A 16,829-nucleotide genomic window follows, 5' to 3' on the forward strand; every position below is an offset into this window, starting at 1 on the left:
TTCTTTATTGGCTTCGAGCCATACTCTCTCTAAACTCAAAGGGCTCAAAAATGATTCTAGATTTCTCCTCCTAATCCCACATCAAGATTGATGCTTGAACATATGGGATATGTGTTGCAAAAGTGCATGCACTATAAATATCAAGGAATAAATCTATCAACTCGATGGAGTCATTAGAGACTACTATAGCACCATGTTCTACATGTTAGCTTCTCTCGTGATACTTGTGTTCCTATCAATTCCTCTATTATGGTTGTATGGCACATGACATTAGTTTCACTTGTATCGACATCCATTTTGGTGGCTAGTTCCAAGATAAACTCACTATAGGAAGGCACAAATGAATATGATTTGTTTGTAAGATCAATCTACAACATGAATAATAGAACTACACAAATGCATCTAAATTGCTCATATGTGAAGAGAAGAGGATATAAGTCCCATCAGTTAGTCGATGTTTTGTATAAAATCTCCAAAAAAAATTTCATTGGACATGTTTTTTGCTTTACTAGTATCATGAAGAGTCGTCTTCTTCATGGCATTATAGTCTAGATACTTGCTCTCCAATTCTTCATTTACTTTTGTCATAATCATTTTTTCCAACTAGTGAGAATTTTCCAATAATTTTTTTTAATAAGTTCATATCTTATTCATAAAAATTTTGAAACAAAAGTAATTTCTTGTTGAAGAATATGAGCATATTCCCATATGCAAAGCTATTGCATAATAATGATAAGGGCCTCATACTTAGGGATGAGCTAAAATCTTCCCTTAATAATGAGAAACAGGATAATTGCAACTATAATATAAGGTTGTCCTGAAGCGCAATCAATGTCTCTCTTGTATATTAGTAACTTACCACTATTGCGATCACGAAATTGTTAAAATGACAAATCATTAAAGCATTCTATTTAAGCAATGCATTCAATCAATCTTGCTAAGTACTAAATCTGCCAACATCAAGGTTTAGCAACATGATGTGAATTTACTTAATGTAATTGATTATTTGATTGTGTTAAGCATTGATTCAATGTATTTAAGCAAGAAAACAAGAATTGACTATCAAGATGAATGCATAGACAACTATGTTAGAGCTTCAAACCACAATTACAAGATCAAAAAGATGAAGTCCAATACTTCCAAAAAAGTTGGAAACAATGATCATGAAGAAGAATACATAGACAACAATGCTAGGATTTGAGAATGATTAAAAAAAATAGTCACTAAAGTTGAGAAAGATTATACAAACACATTACACAATTATTTGGAGTAGCAAAAGCTATCATGAAAAAATATTTACTAGAGTTGGGAAAAATGGTAGAAGAAAACTAAAGAGCATGGAAACGCTTGCAACTAAAATCGAAATATACAATAATGCAATATAAATATTGATGTAAAAATCAAGGTCATAATTGCATTGATGTATGTACTAATGTTTACAATCTTTATTCAAACATCAATTGCAATCTTTAATAAGAAATGAGTTCCTTACCTTGAAATCAAGGTCACAATTGCATTGACTGATTTACGAACATCTTTAACCTTGATTCAAAATAGATTGAATTTTTTGTTAAGGACCAACTTTCAATGGGTAGATTGCAAGTGTGAAAACACCAGCAATGGAAATCATCATATACAATAATATGAGAAAAATAAATAATGGCTTAAAAATCAAGATCATAATTGCATTGATAAATATGCCAATACATATACCATCAAATGCAATGTTAAATAAGAAGCTAATTCATTAGGTTGAGATCAAGGTTACAATTAAGGTAGATATTAACATGCCTTACAAAGTATTTGAATGCAACCAACTTTGATTTGATGCATGTTTAGGCTCAAAAATTAATGTGGCATCAACTCATGACAATTTTCGTATGAGCATCTACATAGCCATGCATATGAAGGTACACCTGGTTCAAAAAACATAACTTTTAAGGAAAAATCATGTTGCTATGCATTCGTATGGAGTGTTCTTATACACTAGACTATGCATCCATGATAGATTAAGAAAGATACAAAAACACACACACATACACAAAGAACTTGTGAGAGCACAAAAGTAAAATTAGAACAAACAATATAATTTCATTCACACATCCTTTTCTTGATGAGGATATAATTTTCCAATAGCTCTTTTAGTTGCTTATTCTTGTTTCTCAAGAGGCAAATGAGCTCTTGCAAATCCAAGCGAAACACATGCCAATAACAAATTGTCACCCTAGCAACATAAGGGTCTACTCATCCACATATCATCTTGATTGATCTATCATCTTAGCTTTGGGTGATGGCATACTCTCCTACAACTTCGTGTACTATGTGGAAGACAGAAAGTACACTAATATATAAAACTATTCCAACATCATACTAATGTATCACCAAAAAGTAAACATTGACTAATGAAATTTAAATAGCTCCCAAAACTAAGTTTCTAAGTACATTCTTGTTATGAGACCAAGCAAAGCACTCTATTAGACCCAAACATAAGATCGAACCACCAAGTAAAAGCCCCTGCAATGAGCTAATGTCAAATCATGGGCAAAATGAACAACAATGTACCATAGAAAGGGTAGATCAGAGTATGCAAGTGTTCCAACAACAGGCACAACACTAGGCAAGGAATGCAGCAAGCGCAAGGTAGTTGCACACTAGCCTGATGCCAATATTATCACACGAAACTCTATTGTGCAATTAATTTAATGAAAAATGAATGGAATGAAAGAATTAATCAATGCACTACAATACTCAATCATGGAGTAGTAGTGTATTAATGAGAGATAGAGAGAGTACAAGAGAGATAAAGAGAGAGTACAACGCTCGAGACAATCACACTGAATGATGCCACTTGTACAAATGAGGCACAAAGTGTCTTTAAATAATGAAAAATGAAACCCTAACCATGATCTATCGGTAAGTTACACTGTTTATGTGTGTAGGCTGATTTTATAAATCAGTTTAACATCTTTTTGGTGGTGTGCTGTGGTACACCAAGTACTCACTTCTAATCATGGCCATTGACGAAGTCACAGCTAATGTGTTGTGTCCTTGCAATGGTGACAGTTGCCAGCACACATACATGCTCTGTTCTGATCCTTTATCCAGAGAGGTGGTTTGCTTTTTCAGGCTGCCATCAGTACTCGTGATTGACATAACACCTCTAGCTACATTGTTGGCTTGCACCAAAGTGCATCCAGGCAACTTTAATAGACCAAAACACAACTCCATTATTAGTTTCGAAGGTTAAAGAAATACTTCAAAGATTTAAGAAGATGAAATATAAGTTTCTGGCAAAACAAGTATTGCAAATGCTAGAAAATGAGAGTTGTGATGTAACACATTCAAATATGGTCTCTTTAACAAAAGACTTCTAAAAAAACATCATATAAAAACTCCAGTGGAGTGAAGCTTCAACAGCATCCAGATATACATTGGAAATACCAGATTTAAGTAAGATTTTACTCATGCCTTCAACAAGGCCTTGTAAATAGCACTATTTACATGCAACCAGGACGTTAAAAGCTCGCTATGCTGCTAAGAAGATCAAGTCAATCTACTTCACTACCATCAGACTCAACAGTATGCACGATCTTATTAATGATCCTGTTGAGAAATGGTGCACTTGATCCACATTGAGAATCAGTGAAATAAGATCGTCCTTCTTCAGCTGCTCTGCTCAACTCAGGATCCAAGGGCACCCTCCCAAGAAATGGAACCTTCATGTCCTTGGCCATCTTTTCTGCACCTCCACCAAGAACATGAAATACTTCAGAGAAAGCATAAACTGACTTCAAGTGTGGAGCATGCTGCAAAAGCTCTTCAAATACATTCTGGGTAACATCCTGTTCTTCACCATTTTCAGTTACAGTTTTGAATTTCAAAGTAGATAAAGGCTGCAGTAAACCACTCATGTTCTCCACCACACCAAGAACTGGTATCCCAACTTTTTTGCAGAAATTTATCTCCTTTCTGACATCAATAATCGAAACCTCTTGTGGGGTGGTGATGATGATTGCCCCATCGACATCAGTAGCTTTTAGGTATTGTGCTATTGAAATATGTTCATCTGATGTTCCAGGTGGTGCATCCACAATTAGATAATCCAGGTCCCCCCAATACACATCCTTCAAAAACTGCTTAATCAATCCATTCTTGCGTGGGCCTCTCCAAATAACCGCTTCATCAGGATTTGGTAACATGAAACCAATGGACATCACACCCAAATTGTCTTCTACATAGACAGGTGACCAGCCAAGATTGCTCTGATGAATTTCTTGACCCTCAAGCCCAAGCATTTTGGGGATGCTAGGACCACAGATGTCAATATCCAGCAGACCAACCTGCTTATCCTTCCCTGCTAATGCAAATGATAGTTGTGATGCAAAGGTACTCTTCCCAACTCCACCTTTCCCAGACAGCACTAATATTTTATGCTTCACACATTGCATTCGCTCTGCAATCTGAGCCAAATCTGCAAATCACAACACCAACAGGCTGTAAAATATATACCAACATAAGGAAACAACAACACACTTTCAAGCTTTTATGCATACTTCAAATGCATTGAGCAGAAACAGAGAAAACATCTAGACAAGACATCTACAGTAATTACTCTTTCATTTATCAGCACATAAATGGAAAAAAATTGTAGCTAGTCACAAAATAACACCAAATGTAATGCTTTTGGGGGGGATGGGGGGTGGGTTTCCTACTCACCAAAAGAAAACCAAGGAAAGCCCACTCAAACAATCAAGGAATACTATTTTCATCCAAAGAAACAGAGAAAACATCTAGACAAGACATCTACAGTAATTACTCTTTCATTTATCAGCACATAAATGGAAAAAATTTGTAGCTAGTCACAAAATAACACCAAATGTAATGCTTTTGGGGGGGAGGGGGAGGGGGGGTGGGTTTCCTACTCACCAAAAGAAAACCAAGGAAAGCCCACTCAAACAATCAAGGAATACTATTTTCATCCAAAGAAGCGCGTAGTGACAACTACCAGCATAATATCACATCCACTAACTACCAAGCCACAACCAGACAGTAGTAAACACAGGCAGCAGTCCAAGAATCCAATGTCTGTGCTCTATCCCAACGGTGACTGACCAACAGGCAACCCAAAGCCTGTTGGTGCTGGAGCCTAAGAGAGTGAGGAGCAGCTGGCTGTGAGCAATTAAGCTCAATTGAGCGCACGCACATGCGTGGGTGCACGTGCGAGAGAGAGAGAGAGAGAGAGAGAGAGAGAGAGAGAGAGAGAGAGAGAAGTTGGCAATGGACAATAACACTCCATATAGAGAGAGAGTGAGAGAGAGATGTTAGAGATTTAGTCATCCCCTGGACAGGCACAGGTAGCATACAATCATTCTAGGGCAATTCATGCATCTCCAGGTCAGGTTGGACAGATTCATGCAGTCACCAGCTGACCACAGCAGTTTTTCCATCACCTCTGACAGTCCCAGGCAGGGTGGGCAGTAAGGGCAGGTGCCACACGGCAGGCAGCCTACCTGCAGAGTATTATTTTATTGATTTATTGCAGTCGGCCAGTATTTTACAGGCTGACCTGCATTATTTTATTGTTTTATTTGGTCTACTTATAGGCTGGCTGCCTGGGGTCACATATCATTCAGTTTTGATGTGTGCAAGTTGAGAGATCAGCAGTGGGTACATTCAACAGCATTTTAAACAGATCTGCTAAAACTAGCCTTCCTTCTCGACTAGGGTGGTAAATAACTTGATTAAGCACTAATTACAGCAATTAACAAATTCACAAAACTAAAATGCACACTTTACCATACAATCTTGGACACTGGACATCCTATTGGCCCCAAAATTAGCACCCCTTGCAGTATTTATTTATCTTACATTGCAAATAGAAAGAATACAACCAAGATCCTCTAATCTTATCCGCTAATCCAAGTGCCTCTTGCTGTCAAAACTAACCGACAAGACTCCAAACCAGTTTTCCCTTTGGTTTGCTTGGGGATTGGCCTTCACCCTCCTCCTTGAAAGACAAATTCAGCCCCAAATCTGATATTGCCTAGCTGGCCTCTTGAATCTCCCTAATATTCCTCAATTTCAGCTGCTAGAATTCAAGTCCTAGGCCCTCAATTCTGAGTGCATATCTCAAGGCAACTGTCAAAACCCTAATTCCTAATGTAAATTAGGGTTTACAACAAAGATTGATTAAAATCTCTTCCTCTCATGACTCGAATTGCTAGAAAATGCTGAGACAACTTGAGAGATGATTGTAGGATAAGAGAGAATGCTTTAGAGAGAGATTTCAGAGTTTCATCGCAAGAAATGCTGAAAAACTACTTCTGCCCTGCTTAAACAACCATGGAAGCTGTCACTACAGCTTAGGACCACCAAATAGACTACTGCTCCACCCTATATGCTATCATCTGTACCAAAAGGATCCTGGGCTACTTACACCTACTCTTGGAGGGCTCCAAACTGCTATCACATGCTGTAGGACTAATCCATGGTGGCTGTAAATTCCATCAACAGCCTCTCCTTGCTCTCTAACAACCTCCTCCTCTCTCACAATGGCTAGAATAGACTTCCATCAGCCCCTAAAACCGCTTTTTCTACTTGCATGGGCAAGTTTTGCCAAGTGACAACTTTCTAATCCCATTTTTTAGCATTATCCAACTTATTAAATTAATTTTAAAAATTAATTTAATAATTATTCTAGTGCTTAAAAAATCAATTTCGCTAGCCAATAATTAAATTAGTTAGGTCAATTTGTCTTCCAAGTATCCCTTAGTAGTAATTCATCCTTACGCTGGCATTAATTAATTAATTAATAATGTCTAGTCTTTAATGTTATCACCGACATTAATGGCCAATAAATTGATTTAGGCCAAAATCTGACACCAAGTATCACCTAGTATCTATTCAGTATAACTTATTACAACTTTTGCCTTTGGCACCAACTGCATCCTCAAGGTCCTTAGCCTATTACCATGAAATAACTAACATGTGCATCACATGTACTAAACAACCTTGCACATGTAATCAAATGTTATTGGCAAGATTAGAGCATCTCAAAATTTCACGTCAGCGTGACAACTGCTCCCTTTATTCAACATTGATACAATGAAAAGTTTTGTGTTCTACTATCTCCTCTCTCTTATAGAAATTATACAGCACAACAGACAAAATATGAGCAAGGAGTAGAAAACACACAACAAATATGAGAAGAACAAAAACCGCTTTAGTTTCAAAGGAATTGATACAAAGCTAGCTTTATCCACTTGTGTGCTTCCACTGCGAAGCTTAGATGACAATCCAAACAAATGATAAGCGAAGCGCCTAAGGATAGCTACATTAACTTTGACTGGGTGAAATATAGATTAACGATAGCTTTACAGAGGTCTTCCCTTTATAGCCCGAGAAGGTAGTATGAACGGCATGTCCAACCATATAATAAACCTTCCCTAGTCGGCCAAGAAATACTCCCTTCACCATCAAGCTAGGAGCACTACCCTCGAATCCCCATCAGAAGGGGTTGTTGGCCCCCTTGAGACCCCCCAACCAAGGGCCCCTAATAACTCCCACACCCTGCAACTTGATGCATTGTACTTTGAGTTGCTACCAACATAACTACTCTATCTAACCCAAAGGCTAGATTCACAAAGATCATATTTTTGCCATCTGATCACATAGACCTCATCTGACATACAAGTTAAAACCCACCCAATATCCGTGCTCACACATGGTTACTGGTACCTTACGAGGGTGAGGCATTGAGCATATCTAATCTCTCTCTCTCTCTCTCTCTCTCTCTCTCTCTCTCTCTCTCTCTCTCTCCATATTCATCTCTTTTCAATTCAACCACACTTTTACACTCGCTGCACTTTGACACAGTATTAGAGCAACGTTGAAGGGATGATTGATCATGGGCAAACCCAAAGAGAAGATTTTAATGCAACAAACGGTTGTGTTTTCAACATTCGAGGGCGAGCAAGAGAGTTGCGCATCTGCCATCAACACAAGGCTGAGACGAGCAGAGAAGCATGTAAAAGAAGGAAAGTTGCTGATTTTTGTAGGTTGGTTTGTGAAGGAGAAAAGGCTGCAATTTCAGCCTTTTTTGCAAATTTTGAGTTTTCATCACCTCCAATGGGTTGCAACAAGTTTGCATCCATCTTTCTCTCTCATCTTCCAGCCATTTCACAGCTTCACTCCGAAGATCTCAACATTTGGACCCTTGGAGGCTAAGAAATTGCAAATTTCTCTGCTATAAACCCTAATTTACAGTAGAAAATAGAGTTTAGCAAGAACCTCGAGAAGCGTGCCAAAGATTGGAAACTCCAAGTCTTGGATTTTTCAGAGCTGAAAATGAATTTCAGCTAAATTCAAGTGGATAACTAGCCAGCCATTGAATTTAGGGCATTTCTATCGTCTATGAAGTGGGTGAAGACCAATTAAGTACTCGAATACGGCTCTTTCTACCACTGAGGCCGAGTATGTTGCAACCACTGAGGCTTGCAAGGAAACCATATGGTTAGGCCGTTTGGTTCATGACCTTGGTATTGATACTATCCCTACACTGCATTCGAATTCTATGAGTGCTATTCAATTAGCCAAGAATCCGATCTTCCATGCAAAGACCAAACACGTTGAGGTGAGGTATCACTTCATACGTGGGGTCGGTGAGGACAAGTCTGTTGACCTTGTCAAAATCTCGACTGACCAGAATCCAGCTGATCTGCTCACCAAAAGCCTCTCTACGGAGCGCTTTGCCTTTCTCAAAAGATTAATGGGCGTGGAATGAGATGACGTCTTTCCTCATCCTGTTGTGCATTTATACATGTTGACTGTCTTTTCTTTTTCTTTTTCACTCCTCACTGGGACAGATTCGCCTTTAAGTAAGAGCTTGTTGGGGGTAAAGGCGCCTCCACCTAACTGCCCGTATATTACTACACTAACAGTACCCGCGCCTGCAAATTGCAAGCAACGGGCGCCCGTCACCGTCACTTTATTCTTTATTCTTTTAGTGTCAGATAAATAAAGGGAAAGCTGGTCACACATTGTGACTATTGGAGTTCCCACATTGTGAGTCTCTCTCTCTCTTGCTCTTACTCTCCCGCCATAGCTCTCCCGTGCGAGCTTCGATCTTTATCACCTTCACACGCCTCTTGATCCTATTGTCCACTTATCGAAGGATACTCTTAGCCAGTCGTTTGATGCACATACCTATCGATCTGTTGTAGAAAAACTTCTTTGGTTAATTCATACTAAGCGACAGGCCAAATTTAGCTTACTTAGTTGGCATACTCAATCAGTATTTCACAGCACCTAGGATGTCACATTGAATTGCATGTCTTGGTGTGTTGTGTTATTTACAGTGTACTTATTCTTATGGCCTTACATATGGTTCCGGTTTATGTTTGCAAGGGTACATTGATTTTGATTGGGCACGAGATCCTGACACCCAGCGTTCCCATAGCGGCTACCTCTTTACCTTGGGCACGACTCTCATTTCTTGGTCCAACTATAAGCAAGAGACGGTGGCAGATTCCACGGCTAAGGCTGAGTATAGGGCTCTCTTCGATGGCACTACTAAGGCCATCTACTTGAGGAGCTTACAAGCGACACTTCATTTTCCTTGACTCTCCCACTATTGTGTTGGTGTGTTGTGTTACATTGATTTTGATTGGGCACGAGATCTTGACACCCGGCGTTCCCATAGCGGCTACCTCTTTACCTTAGGCACGGCTCCCATTTCTTGGTCCAACTATAAGCAAGAGACGGTGGCAGATTCCACGGCTGAGGCTAAGTATAGGGCTCTCTTCGATGGCACTACTAAGGCCATCTACTTGAGGAGCTTACAGGCGACACTTCATTTTCCTTGTGACTCTCCCACTATTGTGTTGGTGTGTTGTGTTACATTGATTTTGATTGGGCACGAGATCTTGATACCCGGCGTTCCCATAGCAGCTACCTCTTTACCTTGGGCACGGCTCCCATAATTGTAAAAGGGCGCTTGGGCAAGTGAACAATTCAATACCTTAACCCAGAAACACAAATAGAAACCGTACGACAAAGCACACACTAATAAAAGAAAACACAGTTAGGGTTAGAATAACTCAAAGACAAAGAACACAGAAAATAAATGAAGTGATATGACTACTGAATATATAATGCTCATGCAGCAATCACATTATGCAATGAATGAATACTAAACCTTGAACTCCTGTATCTGAAGGATCAGAACAAGGATAATGAGTTAGAGAGTGTGTCATACTCTGAACGGATCCCGAATCGTAGCAAGGCAGCCTCCAAATGTCGAACACCAACAAACGCAACCAAGAAAGGTTGGATCTGACGCAGACGGCAATGCAAGAGAGAGAATGACTAAAAACGCAAGTGAGCAGAGAGAAAGACTAAAAACACATGCTACAGGAAAGAAAGCAATAAACACAAGTAATGGAGAGAAAATCTGCTCCGACACGCTGAGGAGAGAGAAAACTATCAAACCAATTGTGAGAAGAGAAAATGATGGCAACAACAAACAAAAAAGAGAAAACTGCAGCGACAACAATCAGGAGAGAGAAAACTGCGCTAGCGGCAACCGGGACCTGCAAACGCAGCAGTATGTTGATGTGGCAGGCTACACGACAGCTATGCACATGGTCAACAGCAATCACCTAGCTGGAAACAACAGCAAATGGAAGGTGGAGGGCTGGAAACAAACACTAGACTGTAGGTGATAGAAGGGACTAGACTGTAGGTGATAGAAGGGACAGTTAAGGTTATGATATTCTCCGTGATAGAGATGTGGGCGGCAAGCTGAAAACACCTGAAACTTGCAAAAACGAGATTGAAGGCTCAATAGAAGGCAGCATACTTATTTATAGAAAGTTTGGGCCCTCCCAAGTGAGTTTGTGCTTATGAGACTCGGACTCTCTAGCAACGCATTTCTTTTAAACAAACGAGGCTGCTTCATTAATTAAGCATGTTTTCGTCCTTTTAGAGGCTCATCTTATTGGACTCGTACACTCCAAACTCCCTCCAATGTTTGATGGAGTGACGAATGCTTTGAGGCACAAACATCATCAACTCCTATCAATTTTACACATGACCTCGATGCTGCTTGAGCATGAGGCATCGTTGCAGTTACAAGGAAAGCTTTCATCAGGTTTTAGTAAGGCTCTTGTAGCTTTAGAGAGGGGTTTGAAAAAGAAGAAGTCAAAGACCGAACCTAAGGCTCAACCTAAGGCTCTTGTAGCTTTAGAGAGGGGTTTGAAGAAGAAGAATTCAAAGACCCAATGTTACTACCGTGGAAAAAAAGGTCATTTACGGAAGGACTCCAAAGAGTTAGTAGCTTCCAAGAAGGGCACCGAGCTTTGGGACCAATTGGTGTCTTGTGCTATTGCAAGTGTACTCTAGCTCCCTTCTCTGTGAGCGGTTAATTTTCTGATTTGTTGTTGTTAACGATTGTGGGTTTGCAAAACTTATGTTCTACTGCCCTTTAGTAGTGAGCAAATGCATACCTGGATCAGGGCCTTTAGGAGCTGTTGCACAAATCTGTTGATTGGGACAACCTTCACAGGCGGCAGCTTTACCAGCTGCCTCAGCTTCAGTTCCAGGGCAGTCTGATACAGATAATCAAAGGCAGAAAAAGGTCAGCATAAATGAGAAATAACGACAGCAAAATGCATGAAGAAAAGGAAAGAGAGAGGAGCTACGCTGGTTGGCGTTCTCTGGGACGTCGCCCACGGGCCCGTTTTGAGCCATGCCCCTTGACAGGTCCTCTTGTGACACGAGCGGGCGAGGGCGAGCGAGAGAAAGGGGGGGCGGAGCGGGAGATGAAAGAAAATTTTGACGAGGTTGAGAATTTGAGAGTGCGATATGCAGCAGGCGGTGCCTGGTGGCAAGCGGATGACCTGTAAAAGGCGGCGACTTTGTTTGCGCCAGCAATGTTCCAAGGCTCAATTCCACTCCTAAGGCAGTTGGTGGGCCATCGGTTCCTAGTCCCTTCCCTTTGTAAAGGTATGGGCTTTGTAGCTATATTATGGCATAGGAGCTAGAAACACCTGTGATGGTCTAGCCCTCGGAGACCCGCATGGGACCCTCTTTGAACCCCATCTAGGCCCTAGAGCAACTCTAGACCCTTTTCCCAACTCTGCCACCTTGACCCCTCAACACATCACAGAATGCGACACGAAACGCAACACGGATCATAACATGAACAGGAGTTTGCACAAGGGTCCACCTTGAGGGCATCACGTCATATTCATAGCAAAAATGTATGTACAAGGTAGCCGGAGTACAGCAAGGGTCTTTGTCGCGATGGGTGGGTGGAGCTATCAACGCACTGCAACACGACGCCAACACCGTGGGTGAGGGAGGTATGAGGGAAGGGAATGTGAGGCTTGGGCAACCCATGTCTTCCCACCTCCTCCATGTAGGCCGTGCCTCATGGAGCAACCATCATTTTTGCCTCCCGATGTGCAGGGTTCTCATTTTGAGCGAGGTAGCCGGGCGAAGTGCCACTACAATGGAAACCTTGTTTCTTGAAGGATTAGGGGTTACTTAGGGCTCTAAGAGCCAGTCTAAAATCCCTATAGTCGTGAGTAAATTAGATAAATACTAGCCAGACAATGACCCTTATAGCTTCATGGAGCAGTTCAAGCAGGTTTGTGAAGCCAATGGCCTCACGCGTACTATGAGCGAGCCGCGACATGGAAGGGACATCAAGGGCGTAAAGGCTAGTGACGCGACGCGATGCGACAGGGTCATGCTGTGATGCGACGGCATGTCGCCTTGACATGTCTTGCGAGTTGGCTCCTACTGTGTGTTTAGGACGCGACGCAATGCTACGTGCCCGCGAGCCATGTTGCTTGTGCGGGTTTCACATGCGGACCTGTGGGACCAGGTATGCACCGTCACACACCTATATAGGGAGTAATTGTGACTCTAAGCTCAACTTGGTTTTCACTCTACATGTGATTCTCTATGCTCAGTGGTAAACCCTCATATGTGCGGCATCACGGGGTGTAGTCTTGAGATGTGCCTCAACGTAGTCCCTTTTTTATATCATGAATACAAAGATTCCTTATTGATATATCTTGTGTGCCATTCCGCTGTGCCTTTTGTGCCTCATGACAGGTTTTACCATGAAGTCTTGTGAAGGTTCGTAATACTTGGTACCATAGCAACTTTAGCACGGAGCATACTAGCTCGAAAGGGAAGCAGGCTCATGGACGCAGAGGAGATCCTAACACAATGCGTCCCGCAATGTGACGCAACAACCCCAACACAACATGATGCGACACGACCCTGATACGACATGACCCTGACACGATGCAACATGACACGGTGTGACGTGACGCGACACGGCACAATGCGCCACATCGCGACACCCTCCCGGGAGAGTTTTCTACTGAAAATTGAAAGAGAACCTGATGTGCCAACAAAGTTGAGATGGGGCCGAGGCGTGATAAGAGCGTGCAGCATACCATTCAAAATGTATTGGAAAGAGCTTAGGCTGTGGGAGGACACTTTCTTTGAAGAGAAAGAGGAGCTATGTCACTGGCTCAAAATCACATACAGGAAGAAAGAGCTACGGCTCAAAATGATTGAGCAAACAAGGAGAACCATCGACATGCTAAAGAAGACCCACCAACGTATTGGATGATCTCGAAGAGAAGGTTGAAGAGCTGGATGAAGACCTAGAAGAGGTTAACTACCAGTTTATAATGGTGCAAGAGAGAGCCAGACTATGGCAAGTAAAGACGGCCCGAGACCTTGACATGCAGCTACAAGAGAAAATCACACAAAGGTAGGACTGGGAGACTGCCTCTAGATCTGAAGAAGCCAAAGAATGGGGTTGAACCATACTTGAAGCAGATGTGGGCTAAAAGAGTCCAAGAGCTGAAGAATGGATCGAAGCCAACCAAAGAAGAACCAAAGAGCCAAGAGAAGCAGAAACAGGTGAAAGAAGAAGAAGAAATATGATAGGATGAAGATGAAGAAGAAGACAAGGGGAGGATGAGATCAACATTGATCCTGGAATACCTCACCCCCAAGAAGAAGTTGATGGCTACTACCCCGACTACTACCCTGAAGATCAATACTTCGACAATGAATACCCTCTTGAAGGAGATGGATACTGCTACCCTAAATATGTGCCCATCGACTACCACCAGGAAGGAGAATACCTCTACACCGACTACCCCTATCCCGAGGAATGCCAAATCAAAGAAGTCCTAGAAGAAGAAGAAATGATGGAATAGTATGTGAAGGGACAAGGATGGAAAATGGATGTGAGTTCAGAAGTAGAAAATATCATGATGGAGTTAGGATACAAAAAAGAAGAGGAAGACATGTCAGAGGGATGAGCCACTGTACCCACAAGAAACCCAGTTGGTTGAAGAACCAGTGTTAGAAGAAGAGAAGGGGGAGGATGAGCTCAATACTGATCTTGGAACACCTCTACCCAATGAGATTGAGGGTGAGGCCAAGTTGGCGCCCTCTTGTGAGGCATGAGATGCCTTCGATAAGAAAGAAGATGAGGAAGTAAATGAAGAGATAGAGTTAGAAGACAAGGATGGAAGGGCAAAAGCACCTGGGGGAGGGGATCCGCTACATGGAACCAACACTTCTACTTTAGATTATGATATAGGGGAAGAAAAAGAAAAGAGAGAGGAGTTAAAAGAAAAGAAAGAAGAAGAGGGGGAGGATGAGCTCAGCCCAGATCTTGGAAAACCTCGACCCTGACAACCCCAACAACAAGAATCAACCAAACCCTCACAGTTCAATGATGATAGGCTAGGAAAAGAGTTAAAGGAGAGAATCATGAGAATATGGGATGAGATAGAAGAAGATAATAGGAAAGAAGAAGAAAAAGAGTTGTTAGATGGAGCCATAGAGAAGATCAAAGAAAAGATGAGGCAAGAAGATAGAAGAAAAGAGATAGAAGAACAAGTAGAGTTAGCTAGGAAGAAGCAACAAGAAAAAGAGAAGCTTCTGATTAGGCACCCAGCTCAAAAAACAAAAACAAAAACAAAAAAGAGAAGCTAGACCATGACAAGTAGAAAAAACAAGAAGAAGAAAGTTAGAAAAAAGATGGAGCAAGAAGAAAAAGACAAAGAGAACAAGGAAAAAGAACAAGTATGGAGAGCTAGGAAGCCAAAGGAAGAAGATAGGCTAGAACAAGAGGAGCAAGAAAAGATAGATCAAGGTAGGAAGGCCAAAGAAGAAAAGATAGAAGATAAGAAAGGAGAAGAAGAGCAAAAGATAGAGAAGGAAGAGAAAGAGAACGAGACAAAGAAGATGGTGAAACCAAACACCAAGAAATGGAGGCAGGCCAATAGAGCCAGGATAAGAGATGAGAATGAAGATGCCTCCAAAACCCCCCCACTCAAATCGTGGCTAAGGACAAAGCACCCCAGTTTTTACTCCAAGGCCACACCCCATCCCAGCCAACTTGGATCAAAGAAAGAACCAATGAGTCATTGGCTACCCGAGTGCATGGTGGCCTACCTTGTCGCGGCCACCTGGCTTACGGGCCTTACAAGCCCAAACTAAAGGGCCACCAATGGAGACACTCCCTCGGGAGACAAGGGATGAGCTTGAAGGACGATGGAGACTCCAACTGGCCACTTTCGAGGCGAGCGAGGAAGCAGGTGGTGTTGTGTAGCCAAGGTCTCACACCCTAATGCCAATCGCGCAAGGGATTTCTCTTGCCGCGCAAAAGAGTCCAGTGAGCCATAAACTTTGATTTCCTCTAAACTTGGTCTCAACTTATGAAACCATGAGGTGGTTTCAAAATACGGTGGTGCCATGTTGCACTTCTTCAAGAAATGGGGTAGCACGTGTGGTGGCATGTCTAATGCCTACACTTGCCCTATTGCAAGGGAGTATGCGGTGATGTGTTTGGTACCTACGTACACTTGCCGCAAAGGAGTGTAGTGTGAACATCGTGCATATTTTACTCAAACATGAAAGATGGCAATCTTCTCCCATGGAAACTTAGGCTAACTCCGAGTATCACAATGGGTCAATTAGATTGTTGGGGACCTGAGGAGTTGATGCTCGAGATGGTATGGCTGTAGGACCCCATCACAAGCCCAAGCTAAAGGGGCACAACTTGAGACACTCCCTTGGGAGACAAGGAATGAGCTTGAAGGACGACGGAGACTCCATTCGATCACTTTTGAGGCAAGTGACGAAGTAGGTGGTGTTGTGCAGCCAAGATCTCACGCCCTAATGCCAGTTGCACAAGGGAATTCTCTTGCTGTGCAAAAGAGTCCGGCGAGCCATGAACTCGTGCCTTCCTCTGAACTTGGTCTCAACTTGTGTAAATATGAGGTGCACCAGGCTCAAAAAACAAAAACAAAAACCTGCTCTATTGCAAGGGAGTATGTGGTGATGCGTTTGGTACCCGTGTACACTTGCCGCAAAGAAGTGTATTGTGAACATTGTGCGTATTTTACTCAAAAATGCGAGAAATGGCAGGGTTTTTTCATCTCCAAGGGAAACTTAGGCTAACTCCAATTACCCCAATGGGTTGGTTAGACCATTGGGGGCTTGAGGAGTTGACGCCAAAGATATTAAGCTTTTTGAGCACCTCAATGCCGAATAGTTCAATGATAGGTCCAAGTGACTTGGGATGCTCCTATGGGAGTATCTCATCATGGAAACCAAGAGTCCAAGAAGTGATGAGTTACGTTAGGTGAAGGAGTTGTGCAACCAACTTGGATGGTCCAAGAGTATGCAGGAAACCACCTTCAAGTCGACGTCCAGCCTTGGGGTATGGCATCCCTTTGAGAGAACCCGTCGGGATCATCAGTTTTAGCTTGTGAGAGTCCAGC

At 42.0% G+C, this 16,829-nt stretch overlaps 1 protein-coding gene across 1 annotated transcript; it reads right to left on the reverse strand.

Moving 5' to 3' along the window:
• Positions 1–3,333: 3,333 nt before the first annotated feature.
• NBP35 (nucleotide binding protein 35) lies at positions 3,334–11,915 on the reverse strand. The gene is made up of 3 exons (XM_087681294.1): positions 11,700–11,915; positions 11,505–11,606; positions 3,334–4,471 (listed from the first exon to the last, which is right to left on the reverse strand). The coding sequence occupies exons 1-3, from the start codon at positions 11,746–11,748 to the stop codon at positions 3,549–3,551; spliced, it is 1,074 nt and encodes a 357-aa protein (XP_087537420.1). The 5' UTR covers positions 11,749–11,915; the 3' UTR covers positions 3,334–3,548.
• Between the last annotated feature and the right edge of the window lie 4,914 nt (positions 11,916–16,829).

The sequence above is a fragment of the Lygodium microphyllum genome, chromosome 1 (assembly GCF_053477565.2).
Source record: "Lygodium microphyllum isolate KBCC chromosome 1, Lygodium_microphyllum_v1.1.10, whole genome shotgun sequence".
Taxonomy (NCBI): domain Eukaryota; kingdom Viridiplantae; phylum Streptophyta; class Polypodiopsida; order Schizaeales; family Lygodiaceae; genus Lygodium; species Lygodium microphyllum.